This window comes from Mastacembelus armatus, chromosome 19 (genome assembly GCF_900324485.2).
Source record: "Mastacembelus armatus chromosome 19, fMasArm1.2, whole genome shotgun sequence".
NCBI classification, from domain to species: domain Eukaryota; kingdom Metazoa; phylum Chordata; class Actinopteri; order Synbranchiformes; family Mastacembelidae; genus Mastacembelus; species Mastacembelus armatus.
Window position 1 is genome coordinate 9343722 of NC_046651.1, and position 18240 is coordinate 9361961.

The window sequence follows — 18240 nt, forward strand, 5'->3', positions numbered from 1 at the left end:
CTCATGCTAAATGGAGTCCCAAGCTCCAGAGGTGCAGGTTTTGCAGCGCCCGGATTTGTGCAGGCTGGACTGGGAGCAGCAGGCAGGGGGCGTGTCCGACCCCGGTGCGGCTCTTCCCATTGGTGGACAGCCGTCCTGGTTACCAGCCAACAACACACTGGGCACATGAGAAAACAGCACAGTTTTAAAGCTAACGGCTAATAAAGTACCGTTTCACATTGACAGTAAGTATTTTTCTAATATTTTAAGATACAAGATGAAAAAACAGTTTTGTGTCTTTTCTTGTTTTTTTTTTTTTACATGCTAAGTCGTTAGCCGTTCGCTTTGTCGTTAGCTTCATTGCTAGCTTAACCTGCCGCTTGCTAGCGGTGCTTCTGCTGTAAACCCGGAGTGAATTTATGCGACAAACGAGTAACCTAATGTTAACTAGTAATAGAAAGTGACAGAAAGCCCCAGCAGCTGCAACGTCAACACAATGGACAGCGGCTAGGATGTTAGCTATTGGACGTTACCACACATCTGTAAACTCCCTGCGCGTACCAGGCATGTTAACGTGCTTAAAACGGGTTTTATCAAGGCCTGGGTGAAGTATGATGGGGTCAGTTTAGGTTGGAAATTGCGTCTTGTGTACTCTGTGTGTGTGTGTGTGTGTGTGTGTGTGTGTGTGTGTGTGTGTGTGTGTGTGTGTTTGTTGTGCTGAGTCGCCCGGTGGGTGGGGCGACGTTTTAAACGAGCTGCATACAAGGCAATTTAATGTCACAGGTACATCTCATGTGTGTCCCTTTGCAGTGATAATCAAACACAACACAGATCTTAGCGATGTCTTTTGAAGCCCCCCTCTGAAATATGGGATAGGAAATGTGAACAGCATCACCTGCAGCCAGACAATGGATAACGTCAACGAGGTAAGCAAGGACTGCTTTATGTAATAGCTCATCTGCTCTGTCAGTAGTTTTATATTCGTGTCATTTGTTGTTTTACTTGTCATCAGACACTATCAGGATGCTGGCTTTAAATTTCAGAGCTTTAATCGCAACAAAGCATGACAGATTTTATAGTAGGATCTGAGCTGTCACCCTGTTTCTCTGTGCCCTGTCACTAACACGTTTTCTATTCTTCCTTTAAATGTCTTTGCCTCTTCTGATCCTGACACTGACAGATGCTGTAGCCTAGTTGACTTGTAGAAACTAAGTAAGAGCTTTGTGATTTCTTTGCTTCTCTTGCATGATGATTAATGAACATGTGGCATGAGCTGTTGGTGACTGTGTCATGCGACCTGCATGAAATTCTCCAAAGACACTGAATGAGTGTTTTAATGTTTATTTATTTATTTATTTATTTTTTTTAAATCCAGTCAACTCTACTATTGTATGTACAGTACAAAGTGCTTATTATGAGGATGTGAAACAGGTTTATGCATTTTGTTTTTGCTAAGTCTGGAGGGTTTTAGAGTTAATAATGTCATGATCCTGAAATCACCATGAAACAAATGATGTGTTTTTGAGCGGAGGTAGAATGAAAAACTATAAGGATCCACACATGGGTGCATCTGGACTCCACTGTTAAGGTTTGCAGCAGTGTTACAGTGGTTAGCAGTTCTTCTTTAATGTGTTTTTAAGAAAACCTTTTCAGGATTACATTACATTTATAATCTCAGCACTGACAGTGGCTGGATGTTTTTATGCGTTCTTGTACATTCAAACAAGCATATTTGCCACCAAAGGCCTATTTTTATAATCATATGCCATAAACGTAACATCTTGACATGCTGCATGTGGTGTATCGCTGCTTTATTTATACAAGTTGTTGAGGTGCAAGTCTGTATAAATTTGTGATGTACAAAATCAAGTGGGAATTGATTGTACTTCATGAATGTTAAGCTGTAAACATGTTTTCCTCAAACAGCTGACGTAGGCTTTTCTGACTGCCTTGTGTATTTCTTTGTGTGTGTACGCGTGTGTGCGCTTGCGTTCTTGAAGGAGAGCAAGACGTGCCAAAGAGAGAAGCTTGCCTTTGCTCTGGATGACACTGTGGATGAATATTTAATCGCCCTCCAGCACAAAAACAGGTGAAGTGTGAGCACAGGCTGTAAGGGAAGAACAGATTAGATTTCACAGAGGAGATACACAACTCCTCTATGACTTTCAGTGCTGTCTAATATGAGCACTGATTGGTTCCTTATTTTGAGACAAGAAATGTGTTAAATACAGGAAATATGAGTCCCAAATCTTGATTTTAGCTATCTCGAACCAATTATACCATGTTTACCAGAATTCTATTCATATTTGCAGAGGTATTCACTAGATTTCTTTACTCAATAGGATCCTAAAGCGCCTTAAAGTCAAAGACCCCAGGGAAATTGAATTGGAACGACTTGAGCAAGGTTTTTCCATTTATCTTAACGGAGCCAATGCTGAAGCCAGTAGGAAGCAGGCCAAGAGCTCCAACCACAAGTCTGTCTCTCCACCTGCCTGGAGGCCTACATGTACAGCAGGTATGTTGTTGTCAGACCATAGCAAAACTACACATGCTCAAAACCTAAAAGAATATACAAGACCTCATGTTTTCTACCTCTCTATTGTGCAGGGGGGGAATATTGTTGATTGATTGTTGCACTGAAATGAAAGGTACTGCCTTATACTCTATTGTTGCATTTGTCATCCCCAGACCATATGGAAACCAGCTATTAGCCACCACTCCACAGCTTGTAGTTTGCATGGCATGATCCCATGCCCAGTCTCAGTGAATAAATGATAGTGACAGTTGTAGCTGGCAGCCGGTTTTTCGTTCTTCCTCTATGTGCTGAGGACCATCTGTGTATGTGACTGTGTGTTCCTTCTCCTCTGAGGCAGTAGTCTGCTCCTCGCTGCTCATGTTCATTTCTGTGTTGTGACTCATCGGCAGATGCCTGTAGAAGCGCCCACCAGCTAACTGAAGATAGCTGTAATCTAGAGCAGACCCAGAGGAAGAGGAGCTACACTGCCCCAGGGAAGGTCCAAAGGAAAGAATGGGTGCAGGTAAAATGATCCTAAATTTTTAATATTTTTAAAAATTGATTGTGTTTGATTAAAAAAACAATGCATATTTTAGAATGAAAGTACACATATTAAATGTATCTTTTTTTTGTCATGTACATAGGATTCTGTCAAAATTCGAGCAGAGGAAGGACCAAGTTTGATAATATCTCCAGAGAAGCACTACTGGGAGGATTTTGAGCCATATGAAAGCGTAGACATGGAGGTAGAATGGAGGCCTTACAATGCTTACTAAGCCTGTGTGTGTGGGTGTTTTTTAGGGGAGGGGCTATGTGTCAGTTGCATCTGTCTGTACTATTTAGTGTCTTTCCATCTCTGCTATTTCTCCTTTTTCCATTTGCCATGTTTTATGCAGAGTTCCAGTCCACGCTCACCTCGTAGTCCCTGCTCCCCAAGGGACACCTGCAAGGTGTCACGCTCTTTCAGCTCCAGGCCTGAGATCCAAGGAGGCCAGTCAGATCAGGAGCACAATGAGAAGGTGCTTCTCAACCTTGAGGAAGTGAAGGTTAGCAGAAAAAAGAAATATGTACATTATTTTATCTCACCTTGTTAAAGTAGCATGAGATACAGTGAATCATCTAAATGTATTACTTGCTTGTTGTAACGACAGTTTCTCAGTATTAGTCGCACAAATCAAGCATGTGTGTGGATATGTTAGTGTCTTTGAGTGCTTACACTGATGGCCATGTGCACCGATGTGTTCTTAATTGCTGACCTTTTGTAAACTAGGTTCTGCGTCGAAGCCTGGAGGTTAGCATGCGACGGAGCAACCGCGGCTCAGCGGGGGAGGAGTCAGATGAAGAGTGGGTGGAGGAGCAGATTGAAAGGGAGGACAGCATCGAGAGCCTGGACGAGCTGGGGCTGCCCCTCTCTTCCTCCAAGCCATCCTCTAACTCTCAGCCCAGTACCTCCCATAGCCATTTTGATTCAGCAAAACTCATTGTCCTGGACTTTGGACCCTCACCCACAGGTAACTTTTAACATCCACTTTAATATGTAAATTCATTATGGATTTTTAGGATGAGTCTTAATTGTCCTGAATGGTTCCATCTCCTGTTTAGCTCATTTATCAGCACTGACCTGTATACAAGGAGAATAGGCGAGTACATTAGCTGTCTGTGCAGTTCAAGAATTAGCCAGCACATTGAATGTAGAAGGACACTGACGTTTATGCTTGCTGCCAGCTACTTCTAATATCAACATTTTCCCTGCATTTGCATTCTCCATTGTTTCAGGCCGTAAAATTGAACGCTCTCTGTCTGCAAAAAGGAAAGAAAATATTGACACCTTTATACCCACCAAGCCTATGATGGTGAGGAGCAAAACACTGGACAGACCATCTTCAAAGGAGAGCTGGGATGGTCAGAGTAAGTCTTCTAACCTTTTACAGACATGTTCTATGCTAATTGTACATGTTTTAAATGTATAATCTGAGAATCAGGGTTTAAGAATGCTGATTTCCCATTTTGAGAACACTTTATACAAACTCTTTGAAAACTGTGTGTAAAGGTTAGGAAGCTGAAACAATGTGTGCTTCTTGCAAAAGGGCCAAAGAGTCGAGTGGAGAGGCCCCTGTCTGCAGCCAGAAAGCCTTCTGTTGAGGACCGAGACTCAGAGGAGATGGCATGGAGAGTACAACAAGCCATTCAGAGAGAAAATGACCCTGTGCGGAGTCCGGAGCTCCTCAACCGTAACATGGTCCACCTGCCGCACAATGCACTTCACCCACTTTTTACTCAATCTTGGATATTACATATTAGAAAAAAAAAACTCTTAACTTTGTCTCATGGTGATCCAGAACATAGAACAGTCTACTGTATATTCTTATAGCCTGATTTTTTTTTTTTTCTTTTTTTTCTGTTTACTGTGTCCAATCAGAACTCTACATATGTACTCTCTGTGCTCCCAGTTTTAATATTATGACAGTGTTCTGGATTTGACAAGCACATAAACCTTGTCTCTAAAGCTGTTTTTCTCTGACACTTTTACTTCCTTTTCATCCAGGGCAGGGGACATCAGATGATGAATGGCTTAGTGCATGATCACACTCAGGACAAGGATGAGAACAGTGTCAATTTAGCCATGCAGAGGATCACACTTATGGGCCCCAGGTATGCTGTATATACATTATACTGTATACACATTCTGTTTTCAGGTGGTTGGAAGACACCCGGTACTTGTGCTGATCTTCATCATAAAGTGTCAGACCTAACATAACATTGTTCTAGAGACATGGATAGGAGCAGAAATTTATGGTGCATACATGGTGTGACTTTGAAGAATTATTTATCAGTGTAGATTCCACAGTGCTCAGCCGTTCCACACCAATAACGTGAAGGTCAGGGACAAAAGACAAAGCAGCAGAGATGAGGATGTCATCCTTCTGTTTTAGGCAACAACAGAAACTGCTGAAAGCCTTGGAGAAGCTTGAAGCTGGACCAAGCTACAATATTCCTCATGGTGTGAAAGCAGACTATAGCAGGCAGCTGGTGAGTCAGTAACACAGTCTCAGAGTCCAGAATCAATAATCCTTATATTGCTGGGAGTGTAATTGTGAATTTGTGAATGTTTTGTGTTGTCGTTGCAGAGAAGGCAGTCCTCAGCAGAGGTCACTCCTGCTTTATATGTCACCATGGAGATCCTGTCAAACTGGGGGAATGCTTTGCAGGTCGGGCTAACTGAGTTGCAGTTTTCCTGCCTCAGAAGCAAGAAGCTGTATGTGTCACCTCATGACCTAGACATCAGAAACGTCGACTATCCCGGGAATCTGGGGGCTCTCGTCAACGGAAAGGTGAAAGTAAGTCTTTGCTGCCTCAGCATCCTACTTGCATGATTCCTGCTGGTTTGTAGCCAGAAATTAAATTTTCACCAATTAAACTCTGTCCTCTGACATTTGAATATTCCCAGCCTTGTATAGCACATTGTCCTTTGTGAGTCCTTTCCATTGCCCAGCACATTTACATATTTGTACTCAAGTGTGTCAAAATGGTATTTAATGCTTTGTCTTACAATAGTTACACATATATTTTACGTTTTTATCTTTAATATAGTTATATTTACAAAATGAGCTTTGTATGAATTGCTTAAATGTGTGGTACAACAGACTTCTTTCACATTTAGCTTTGTCATAGCAACAAAAGGAAAGCTGTAACTAACAATATTAATTATGGCGCTGCTCCTTTTCGTTTTCCACGACAGTAGAGTAGCGTCCATAATATCAAGACCCTGAATGCTCAAACACATTAATAGGATGCAGCTTACATCTCTGTAGTGTGAGAGGCCTATAAATTACAGGTTTGAGGTGGTTGACATTTGTTAACGAACTGCATTATTTATTTTTCACGGACAAAGAGTTGATTGTGTCTTTTGTTTTGGGCTGACAGACCACCAAAGAACGTCACATGTGGACGTGTCCATTCCATCCTCCCATCCAGCTCTATTTCATCATCAGGAACACAGAGCGCTCCCCAGACTTTGGCATATCTCGCATCAAAATCTGGAACTACAACAGAAGCCTCAGTGTATGTGTTCTTTATTTGTATGTGTTTGTTACTGTTTTTAAGTTAAATTGTTCCACACATCTTTTGATTTGTACCTCTCGAGTTAATCCAATGTTAATTTCTGTGTCTATAGTGACCCCATATAATCCAATATGATTGTGTGTTTTCATAACTGTATCGGTGTGGTTACGTCAGTGGGTGTGGTTCTCTTTAAGTAGGGGCTGGCTGAGCTTCCTGTCAGTCTGTCCAAATGTGGAACAGTAAGAGATTAGCCTCAGGAGATTAGTCCTAGGGAAATGTGTGCTTCTGCCTTTCTGATGTTCATATAGGGGTACAAAGACCCCTATTTCTCAATCTGTGTTACTCTATCTACAATACTTGATGTCTTGAATCTGGAAGGTAAGTTTTTGTTGGTAGGAAATCAGTTCTAATCTGACCTGGGTTTAGAGCAGTTTTCTGTCTGGAGGATTGAACAGATTTGTGTTGGGCTTTAGCCATTTCTCCAAGGCAGCTATGACTTTAAAATGTGTGAGAGCACTAATTACTGCAGGTTTGACTCTGCGTTCACACTTAGGTAATGAATCAATTTATCGTGTGGTTATGAAACTTCTCAGGTGATGTACTTTTTGCACCTTATGCTTTGTTGTTTTGCATGAATTAATACTGTTCAGTGTGCTAAATGCTAATGCTGCCCTGTAATACAATTTAACCTTAAATCCTTTTTGTTTGGTTTATTTGCCTGAATATATAGGATTTCTTTTGTATAGCTTTAGGATATTAAAATGAATAATGTGGACATAAGTTAGCACAAACTGGTACTAAAATCAAATGTTGTTAAACTGTTAAACATGGGTGTCATTTCAGGGTATGAATGTAAAAAGGCTCTTTTTCTTCTTCAGGAGCTTGACATTGGTGCACGGCATATAAAGCTTTACCTGAACAGCACGTTGGTGTTTGAAGGTGAGCTGGAAAAGGGCTGCGGTAACCAAATCTTCGACTATAGCACCACAATTGACCTCCAGGATTTCCAGGTCTCTGATTCCTTGTATTCCAGCCCTGTGTCTTCAGGACACAGCCTGCGGGGTGTCAGTCCCCAGCGTCATGAGGACAGGAAGGGTGGGGAGGGCACCCAGCGACACCACATTTTGAATCCACAGACCTTTGACACAGCAGGCCTGGCTATGATGGACATGCAAGAGAAATCACATACACCGCTACCACCCATCACTCCTTCAGCAGTGGGAGTTTCATCCTCCACTCGTCACTCATCCACACACAGAAACTCTTTTGACCTCCCTGCCTCAGAAGACCCCCTCTCTCTTAGGCAGCAGGTAGAACAGCAAGCACCCATGGAACAGACAGTCACCACCCAGCCGTCGTCTTCACGTGTGGCGCCTCAGTGGCTGCAGCCCCTGAATAGAGGAGCTCCAGAGGGCTGTGAGGCCATTAGGGAAAGGCCCCGGTGGCTGGTGCCTCAGCACTCCACAGAGCCCAAATCACCATCAGCCTCATCTTCAATGCTCTCGGACCTGCCATGCAACCCAGGGCGGGTGTGCAGAGGAGTGGAAAAGACAGTGAATGGGGGTCAGTGGAAGGCTGACTCTCTGAACCTGAGCTGTGATCTGCTGGAGGAGCTCAGGGAGCAAAAACCAGACAGGCCGATTAGTGGACGCAGGAGCTCATTCCGAAACACTGCAGTAAATGCTAGGCAGGCAGAGGAGCAACAGCTCAGAGTCACTGCATTGTCAAATACAGGTAGGGCAGGCTACTAGCCCCCATGTGTACGCTGAAACAAACTGTCTTGGGTTTTTTGAGATGTATTTCACTAATATGTTTTCTTTGACTTGTTAGTAATTCCTAACTAATGTCTGTATTTTCCAGAGGAGCCGATGTCATTGGTAAACAGCAGCAGGAGGCAGTGCTCATCTCGGGCCCAGTTGCACAGCCAGCAGGACAACACCCTCATGGAGTCCTGGGACTCCCTCACAAAGTTTAACCAGTGTCAACGTGGACGGATCTCCAACATGGGTTTTGAAGGTGACATCTTTGACGAGTTCCTCCAGCGGCAGGGCCGTGGTCCAGCCACAGTCCCACTCAATGCCTCTACAGCATCCAGGGTCCTACTTTCCTCCCTCTCCACTCAGGGGGCAGAATGTGAAGGCCCTGATGATGATCCGTCCATGGAGCGGGAGGATGAGTTTGAAATCCCGGTGCTGCCACAAGGCCAAAGACTAGTCATCAACATCCTGTCCACCTGGGGTGATCGCCACTATGTGGGCCTCAATGGCCTGGAGGTGTTTAGCTCTAGTGGAGAGCCCCTTCGACCTGCTCACATCCATGCTGACCCTCCAGACATCAACATTCTCCCAGCGTATGGCAAAGATCCCCGTGTTGTCACCAACTTAATCGATAGCATTAATCGTACCCAGGATGACATGCACCTCTGGCTAGCACCGTTTACCCCTGGTTGCAGCCACACCATCTTCTTAGACTTTGGAGCTCCCTACCAAGTGGCCATGATCCGTGTGTGGAACTACAACAAGTCACGCATCCACTCTTTTCGAGGGGTGAAAGAGGTGGAAATGCTGCTTGATGGCAGGTGCATATTTAGGGGAGAGATTGCCAAGGCATCAGGGACCCTGTCTGGAGGTACGTAAATAAACCAGCCACACAAGCATTTATGCTGCATCATGTGTCACGTGATCAACATTTCCATTTTCTTTAACCTTTTGCCACTTCAGGACTGGACCAGTTTGGGGACACTATCCTATTCACTACTGATGATGAGATCCTGGAGGCTATGTCTCGATATGATGAAACCTTCCTTAGTGAAGCTGAGGGTCCTGAGAGTCTGGTGTATGAAGAGGAGCTTCAGAGACCGCGCACTGCTGATGGAGAGGGAGAAGAAAGACCTTTCACGCAGGCCGGTTTCCGAGAAGAAGACCTCACTGTAAGTAATGGCCTAACCAGCAGCAGGTTCAGGTTTTTACAGAGGTTTTCATGAGATTTGAATGTCAGTCAAATGCTTGTAAATTTGAGCACCTTATTCTCAACTGACTAGCCAAACACAAACCAGGACATTTCATGTTTTTCATGAGTGATGGGTAGTGATATCTCATAGTCTAACAGGCATGAAGAGTAAGCTACGCATCACACCATCATCAGGACAGTTGTAATACAGTTGTGCTTAAATGAATTCACGTTTCCGTAGTTGAAACTTCACCTTAACCCCACTGTGAGCCAGTCTGAGGAGAGCATGGAACATATTCCTGGGATGTACACTGGAAAGTGTGAGTACATAAACAGTAGTATGTCATTGTTTCGTCTGTTCTTGCCTCAGCTTTGGATAGTTACAATAAAAACGTCTGCTCATCCCAGGCCTTAGACTAGAGCTGGCATTGACCTGGGGGGACTCCCACTATATGGGCCTCACTGGATTGGAGGTGGTGGGGAAGGATGGGGAAAGTGTATCTTTAGACCTCAGTATGCTGGCTGCCTCACCAAGGGACCTCAACGACCTGCCTGATTATGGACATGACCTGCGCACACTCGATAAGTACGTCTGACACAAAATCTGCTATATGTCCCGTCACAATCAGAATCCAGAATCATCATGATTGTTTCAAGTACAACATTATGTGTATGCTTTCATTACCCAGGATTATAGATGGGCACAATATTACCACTGATGACCTGCACATGTGGCTAATCCCTTTCTCCTATGGAGAGCCCCATACATTGAACATTAACTTCAGTAAGGCCCAAACCATCGCTGGGCTTCGTATCTGGAACTACAACAAGTCTCCTGAGGACTCTTACAGAGGGGTGAGACACGTTAGACAGTATTTGCTATAGTTTCATGTAATTAATAATAATAGTCCTTCTGAAATTATGGAATACTGCACATAATAAACTGTGAAAAAAACTCAATATTATAAATAGATGTCAGTCGCTTTTAGATTGGCTTAAAGAGCAATTGCTGTTTTTTTGTTTTTTGGTACAGAAAACATCAGATCAGAATACAATTCACCCTTTAAAAACTACTTCTATGAATATTTGTAATACCCCAGGCTTTTAAACATGCTCAAACATGCTACTACGAGGAATGAATTAGTTATCACAAGCTGTTATGTTTGACCAAAAAATGGAGGAGGTTGACCTGTCCAGGGTGTACCCCTGCCTTTAATCCAAAAAGAGCTGGGATAGGCTCCCGCAGATCCCTGTGACCCTAAATAGGGTATTGATGATGGATGGATGGATGGATGGAGGTTGTATACAACATGTAAATGTTACAAATCTCTACATGCTCAGGTGAAGATGATCCATGTGTTCATGGATGATGTCGCAATCTCTCCAAGGGAGGGGTTCCTGATCAGGAAAGGACCAGGCAACTGCCACTTTGACTTTGCCCAGGAGATCCTTTTTGTAGATTTCCTCCAGACGCCCACTGATATCAAGAGTGCTGAGGACTACCACAAGTAGGAGTCTAAGTGTGAACTTCCTTGTACTGCTGTTTCATGAGAATGTTTGAAAATTACATTCCTTAAAATATCTTTTTTATTTTCTAATACAGAGGAAATTCTAGAAAGCAAGAGCAGGCCAGCATGGACTATGAATCTCCCATAATGCCTTGTGGCTGTATCCTTTCATGTACTGATTTACAACTGAGGTATGGTGTGGACAGCTGTGTTTATTGGTCCTGTCTGTATAGTCAGTGCAAAGGTAATCTTTAGATATGTGCCAATAAAAACATCAGATTTGCGGGTTCTGGCACCATTGACCCATCTGCATCAGTGGCTTTGGTTACAACATGCACATGTTCACTAACAGGTTTTTTTTGTATATCAAAGCAAAGCAGCAGGTTGTAGACAGCAGGGTAAAGATGTAAACAGTAATGGGTGCACATCCTGATCATTTCATAGTGTAGTAATATTCAGCCACAGTGCAAAAACTCAGGTGGCGCTGTGGATACTGTAAATGCAGCTATGTTTTAGAGGAAGTGTCACAGATGACTAACAGGCTAACGGCACTGCGGTTGTAACACTGCTGCAGCAGTATTTTTGTAAACTGAGTTTTTCTTTATAAGTTGGGATCGGCCAGTCCAACCATAGCCTGTGCATGATTATGAATTAATCAGAGGTGACCCCATGTTGTATATTCCTTGAACTTCACCTGTCAGTCATTTTTCAGCTGCAGCTGTTAACAACCTGGGGAGATCCATACTACATCGGTCTGAACGGCCTTGAGTTTTATGACCAGAACCATGAGAAGATCCATCTCAGTGACAACAGTATCCTTTCAAATTGACCTTCCTGTGTCTTTCCTCACAAACCTGTACTCTCAAATGGAACTCATGTTTAATTGGTGGTAAATTAATAGCAGCTGTTGAAGGATTAGAGTGGGTATTTATACACGTCTGTTCCTCAACATTACGTCCAACAGACATTGCTGCTTTTCCAGACAGTGTGAACGTACTGGACAATGTGAGTGGTGATGTGAGGACTCCAGATAAATTAATAGATGGCGTCAACAGTATCCACGATGGAAGACACATGTGGTTAGCCCCTGTGCTCCCTGGACTGGTGAGGAAGTGTGTGAAAGAGAGAAATGAGAGGCATCACTCCAGTCAGTTAATACGCCCGGATAAAAGCTCGCAGCTGGATTCAGTGTGTTGTATGTTCCTGTGTAGGTGAACCGTGTGTATGTCATCTTTGATCAACCAGTGACAGTGTCTATGATTAAGTTGTGGAACTACTCGAAGACACCACAGAGAGGAGTGAAGGAGTTTGGGGTAAGCCACTCCCACCTGTGTTGTGCATTCAGGTCTTAAAAGTTGCACCGTAAACGGTGAAACGTGTAAGTCTCTGTGTGTACAGCTGCTGGTGGATGACCTCCTGGTGTACAATGGCATCTTGGACAGTGTAAGCCACATGGCGCGAGGCATTCTGCCTACGTGTGATCCAGTCGTGCCCTATCACACCATCCTGTTCACAGACAATGCCTACATTGCACATCGAGAGAGGAACACTGTCATCAGGTACTCCACCTTTTTTAGGAATTGGATATTTCGGTTTTCCGACTACTTGGTTTATTAGCTGATTGTTATGTGGTGCCTTTTGCAAAAAACATAATTCCTATTGGCCATGCTTCTTTTCCAGAACATGTTGCCATTTAGTAATGATGCACCTTCTGTACCAGTTTGGAAATTAGATGCAAATCATGAATTGCTGTTAATTGCTTCACAAGGCAGTCTGATAGAGAAACTAATGTCTTGATAAAGAAGGTTGGGTTAAACCCCAATGAACCAGAAAGTGAGTTGTTTTAAACAGAGCTGTGCTCTTCTCCACTTCAGCCCCCGTGGCAGCAGACACAACAAACAGTGAGTAACAGACCCTGTGATAGCCCCGTCAGCACCTCCCTGTGGTCAGTCCCTGTGTTCAAGATACCTCCAGTGCCCTCAAATGTCCCCCAGCCATGCCACATCCTCCTTACCACTCGCTTGACTTGTGATGCCTCAGTCCGTCCTTTCTTCCTTTCTCACCCTGTAGCTCCTTTTTTGGTCTAAAGTCCTGGAGCTGCTGGCTTTAAGCTTTGTTATAAACCCTCCATTTTGTGTTATTGGCTGTTCCACTTTCATAGGTGCAACCAAGTTAAAATAAACGTATCTGCTGTGTCTTTGTTTTCTTGCTGTGTTGCAGTAATTATGTGGAAGACCAGGATGTCAAAATGACCAATGAGAATCAGATAGTCCATCATAACAAGAAGAAGCAGACAGCAGATCCAGGTAAACCAGGCCTGCATTTACTTCTTAGGTACATATACTAATTAGTTTGAAAATGTTAATGTAAAACTGTTTGTTTTCTCTCTGTGCAGCTCTTAGGCCTAAAACCTGCATGACTGATGGGAAACATGGAAAGAGGAGGTACTGACAGACTGCACAAACAGATCTGGATTCAGTGTTTGTACAATGTTACGGAGTTGTAGGGAGAAACTATGGCTGACTGTTTTTACCCACTTTCTAATGGGTGATTATTTTGAAAACCTCCTTTACATTGAGATTACTGGCAATGTGACAGTGGCTCCCATGGTTGTATTACGGTGGGTTTACACACACACATAGGATTCCACTTTATGGTTGGATTAGTCCCTCTCCCTTTGCTGTGCAAACACAGCCACACATACATGTAACCCTGAACACATACTGTATAGTTGCTCTAGTTGTCCCTCCCATTGTGCCAGGATAAACCTGAGAGGCTGCATTTTTATCAGCCTCATTATTGTGCCTAGTACTTAACACTTTATCTGTGGCTGCTACTTGTGATTTTTGTGCTGCATATATATTGAATTGCTGCTTGTGGCATGTAAATACTGGGAAAAAAAAGCTCCAAGGCCACAGAAACACACTGTCACATCAGGATGTGGCTGATGCTACATTTATTAATGAATTTTATCCACTGACGAGCTTAGACCATCAGCTCTTTGCCTAATCGGTATGAGAACTGACTAACACTCCACCAGTGCACCAACCAACACTAATGCTATGCAGACACTAATTTCTATCTATTAATAATTCATATCTCTTGGCTTATATGTTTCAAGGTCTAATGGTTTCACTTGTGGAAGTGCTTCCAGAGAGGCTTGCACTTTTGGAAAATTTATATTGATGGCTAAAATGGTAGTTGAAAACATGGCCTAATCAGATGTTTTTTTATAAATCTCAGCTTGAATAAAATGAAAACTGATGCTGTTCAAAGCCTCAGAGGATGTTAACAGAAATCAACTAGACTTTTTTTGAAATACTCTGTATTTGGCTTGACAAAATTAGGTCAGGATATTTTTTTTTTCTGCTTAGCATCAGGTAGAAAAACTTTTGCATCAAAGTGACCTTTATGGAAGTTGCCATAAAGCTTTTTGGAGGCAAACATTTGTTGAACTGGCAAAGCTGTTTTAGGAATTTGGTTGTAAATAGTAGAAAGTATTTGCCAGTTTAGATTTTGAATAGATTCAGAAATAGGCAACTTCTAATATGCAAATACTATAATCTTACCTCAAAGTAAAGCTTATCTTTAAAAAGGGAAAAAAACTTCATTAGTATAATTGGTAGTTGATGTTGTATTAGTCATTTATTCAATATTTAACTTACTGACTTGCATGGGAAGTTTCCTCAGCATTAGCTGTCACCATCTAAACTGTTAGGTACTTCTGTTTGGAGAAGTTTTTACTGCGTCATTGAGCCCCAATATAAACTATTTCATACTCCTTACACCTGATGGGAGTAATTGTATATGAAATGCAGTTTTATGTATTTAATTTCAATATGTCCTGCAGCAACAATAGTCATTACTCTGTATCTCTGTCTGCTCTGTGGGGTGGTGGCTATTTTTGTACATGTGACATTTAGTGATTTGAAATATTTAATTATTTTTCTAATCTTGATTAAATCTGTATATTTGATGTAGGTTTATTTGGATGAATAAAATTGTAAAAAAAATATCTCCCACCAGTTTTCTGTAAATGATAAGCTTGTTTTTTTTCATCTGTTGTCATGAGTGTTCTCAGCTTTGCACCCCAGCTAATGATAAAGAGAAAAAAAAACAAGATAACAGTGCTCCATAAATATATCCTGAGATATTTTAATGCAGAATCTGCTATACATTTTATATTTGTTAGGAATGACCATTCATTTTCGGTGTGCTCATAGGACAGAGCAGCAATAGTGGAAAGGTGTTGATGGAGCATGTGGTCTCCCACCACATATACAAACATTTAGCTGAAAAGATTGCATCATCTTTGCAGTCGAACGGCTTTGAAGATGGCAGTCTTAGATTTTTCCTGGGAAGGTTCCCTCTGCTCTCTGGTCATCCCATTTCTGGATCTAAAGGAACACAGTTTTGAGTCAAACGTACTTTGTAACATCAATATAGCTTACTTTTGTTTTGTTGTTGTTCAGAGTCAAACTTTTTACAAATAGCATAAGTTTTTGCTGTGACCTAAAGTACAACATGCATGGAAGTTTCTGCCCATCAAGAGAAATGCCCCAGCAGTTTTTCTACCCACTATAATTATGCGTTGATTTAAGAGCCCATATAAGAGAAGCAAAAGCATAACAAGCGATTCTGTGTAATGTATGAAACATATTACTGAAAGTGGTAATGTGGAAAATCTTGTACCTAGATTCTGGCTTAAGAATACTTAAGCTGGGTTTTTTTTTATAAGGGGGATCTCCTATCTCTAATTTTGGACTCAAACTCTTCCTGTTGTTTTGATTCTCAAGACTTAGCAGAGACTCTCAGGAATGTGAGGACCGATAAAGTTGTTTGACCCCTGCTAGACAGACTCAGCCCCTATCAGACGGAATACTGTGTAATCAGCAATTACTTTTCAACTGCATGCCTTTGTAAAACAGCTTATATCAAGAAGTTTGAGATGTGATGAAGTATTTACCCAGGACATGGGGCAAATTGATTTGTAGACCCTCCTGTACCATTCGCAAGGGGTGTTGTCTACTCCTTTAGCATCCAGAGCTTTCTGGCAGCGGTGGTAGTCTATTAACAGAGAGACCACAACAATGAACTTTAAAAAAGACCATGGTTTCAAGGGGAAGTATCATTTCAGCCCAGTCAACACACTTTCAAACACCTTAGTGGAGAGGCTGTATTGGCTTTAGACAAGAGTGTGTTTTACCTGACATTTAGGAGTATTAAGTAATCAGGGGTATAATAATAAGCTAAATAGAGCAAAGTATCTTTTAAAGGTTTTTTAATTGGTGTTTTACTTTTCATTCAGGAAGGTCTGGAGCCACTGTTGACTGTTTTGACCTTGAGGTGCAGTCTTACCCAGATAGTTGGACCAGCAGTTTCTGGTCTGGTTCTGGTTGGGGAATCTGGCATCAAAGGGAGCAGTGCGGTAATTCTCTAGTTTGGCCTTAATGTCCTCAGCCATTTTCACCTCTGTCAAGAGAACATTAGTAGATACTGTGAGGTGCCAAACATAAAGCCTTTTCTGCTTTAGTGGTTAAGTTCAGACATAGTCAGTCATGAGTCAGGTGTTTTCCCCACATACATCAGTACAGCTATGGATAGGTACCTCCTGAGTACGGCCTAAGGACTGACTTCAGATCTTAGCTGGATTGTTGAAGATATGCACCGACTGTGGAGGACTGGAGGACTGCTGCATACAGGGCGACTATGGTATAATCCTTCACTGAGGAAATCTATACCATAAGACTATAGAGCTACCAGTCAAGGTTCTCATATGTATTTCAGACGCAAATACGTAAATAAAATTAGCAAAACAAAAAAAACATGTTAACTGATATTGGCAGATAGCTTATCAATAGCTTCGATCATTCGGCCTTCATTTCCTCATGACACAACTCAGTTTCTCTTTTTTTTTCCACACACACAGGTAAAATCCTGCGTTGTTATTTCATTAGTCTGATTATTATTGTTCGCCTACACGGTGAAATAAAGTCTGAAATGTTAATTTATAAGCGCAAATTAATGCAATTTCACCGCGCGGCGACTGAGTCTGTCTGGTAACTGTATCATCACATATGTGATATATAATATATAATATATATGTGTGAGTAAAAAGAGCAGAGATGGAGTCGTGCAGGTGGACGGTACCTTTGAAGCAGCGTTGGGCTCGAGCTCGCGGTGACTTTCACACCCGACGGTGAACGTGGCTCGTTCCGCGCGCGCCGGGCTCTGAAGCTATTGCAGCCGTGCAGCCCCTTCATAACGATATGGCGGACTCAGGTCACATTGGAGAGAGAGAGAGAGGCGCCCGCACGGTCCCGCAGCTCCAGCTGCCGACACCGCGCCGCTTTAAGGGATGTGCGGTGTGTGTGTGCGTGTGTGAGATGGACCTGAGGGAACCGCGGTTTATTTTTAATCGTGTTTTATTTCACATTTCTCTCAGATGTGAACTTGTCCCGTCGAGGCGGAAGTATTGTGCCATTTATTGTTTTGTGTGTGCGTGTGCGTGCGTGCGTGTTAATCATTGATAGATGCTTACACGGTGTTAAAAGTATCTCCAGTGCTTTGCGCGGAGCGGACTTCATGAGGCAGCCGCTCGTCGTTACTCTGCTCCCGCAGTGACTGAGCTTTGGATGTGGAGACATGGTGAGAGCAGACGCTCCGTTTGGCCAAAACACAGTCGCTTTCTAGGAACTACAGTTATCAGGTCATGTGAGGTGGAGCGGCGACGTGTTGTTGATGAGGCGCGCCAGGTGCATAACAGGGACCAGAAGAGCTCGAACCTAATTACAGCAGCCGCTTGGTTATGCGGAGTATGTGCCCTGATGAGCAGATTGACGAGGCACTTTCACACTGACTAAAACCCACTGAAATGGTAGAAATTGGGCTTTATGTGACAAATTAACGCCGCTGTAGTGGAGGTTTGTCGTCATGACGACCCGGCAGCGTGCTGTTTGTGCGCCTTTGCGCGCTCCATGCGGCTCCAGCCCCGTCCCAGAGCCTTTTCCTGCCGTGCGCGGTTAAAACCAGGTACGGCAGGGGGTACGTGCCTCGCGATCCAGCTATTTCCCTACAAGGACCGACTTTCCATTCCCCAAAATTAATTCAGGAAGGCTGGAGCCTGTCGGCAGGCGTGCGTCACGGTGAACAAATGACGCGCTGAAATTATTTGGGGAGTGAACTGTACGTGACTGACTTCACTATATCCATGGACCGCACATCAGA

General features: G+C 43.0%; 2 protein-coding genes across 3 annotated transcripts; one reads left to right on the forward strand and one right to left on the reverse strand.

Moving 5' to 3' along the window:
* The first annotated feature begins 67 nt into the window (after positions 1-67).
* On the forward strand, positions 68-15024 carry katnip (katanin interacting protein). 2 transcript variants are annotated; one of them, XM_026316489.1, is made up of 29 exons: positions 68-224; positions 790-905; positions 1980-2068; positions 2322-2494; positions 2905-3017; positions 3139-3240; positions 3391-3540; positions 3765-4005; positions 4271-4402; positions 4582-4733; positions 5040-5146; positions 5428-5524; positions 5623-5832; positions 6419-6556; positions 7435-8290; positions 8417-9184; positions 9277-9485; positions 9747-9825; positions 9914-10091; positions 10195-10360; positions 10847-11013; positions 11109-11173; positions 11715-11825; positions 11978-12117; positions 12225-12326; positions 12412-12572; positions 12888-12914; positions 13234-13319; positions 13409-15024. In XM_026316489.1, the coding sequence occupies exons 2-29, from the start codon at positions 888-890 to the stop codon at positions 13462-13464; spliced, it is 4893 nt and encodes a 1630-aa protein (XP_026172274.1). In that variant the 5' UTR covers positions 68-224; positions 790-887; the 3' UTR covers positions 13465-15024. The 2 variants fall into 2 exon arrangements, with proteins under 2 accessions (XP_026172274.1, XP_026172275.1); XM_026316490.1 differs by lacking the exon at positions 12888-12914.
* Positions 15025-15144: 120 nt separating this feature from the next.
* Positions 15145-17320, reverse strand: cox6b1 (cytochrome c oxidase subunit 6B1). Its single transcript, XM_026316493.1, has 4 exons — positions 17164-17320; positions 16372-16485; positions 15980-16080; positions 15145-15410 (listed from the first exon to the last, which is right to left on the reverse strand). Exons 2-4 carry the CDS (start codon positions 16475-16477, stop codon positions 15357-15359), a joined length of 261 nt encoding a protein of 86 aa, XP_026172278.1. The 5' UTR covers positions 16478-16485; positions 17164-17320; the 3' UTR covers positions 15145-15356.
* Positions 17321-18240: the final 920 nt, after the last annotated feature.

What these genes read in the sequence shown, in the direction of transcription:
- katnip (XM_026316489.1), top strand. An exon ending in GAGGAGTGAAGGAGTTTGGG is followed by an intron (nt 12,327 to 12,411) that starts GTAAGCCACTCC and finishes CTGTGTGTACAG; the next exon opens with CTGCTGGTGGATGACCTCCT. An exon ending in GAAGCAGACAGCAGATCCAG is followed by an intron (nt 13,320 to 13,408) that starts GTAAACCAGGCC and finishes CTCTCTGTGCAG; the next exon opens with CTCTTAGGCCTAAAACCTGC.
- cox6b1 (XM_026316493.1), bottom strand. Translation starts at nt 16,477, where the DNA reads ATGGCTGAGGACATTAAGGCCAAACTAGAGAATTACCGCACTGCTCCC. An exon ending in CTGCTGGTCCAACTATCTGG is followed by an intron (nt 16,081 to 16,371) that starts GTAAGACTGCAC and finishes CTCTGTTAATAG; the next exon opens with ACTACCACCGCTGCCAGAAA. An exon ending in CAATTTGCCCCATGTCCTGG is followed by an intron (nt 15,411 to 15,979) that starts GTAAATACTTCA and finishes GTGTTCCTTTAG; the next exon opens with ATCCAGAAATGGGATGACCA.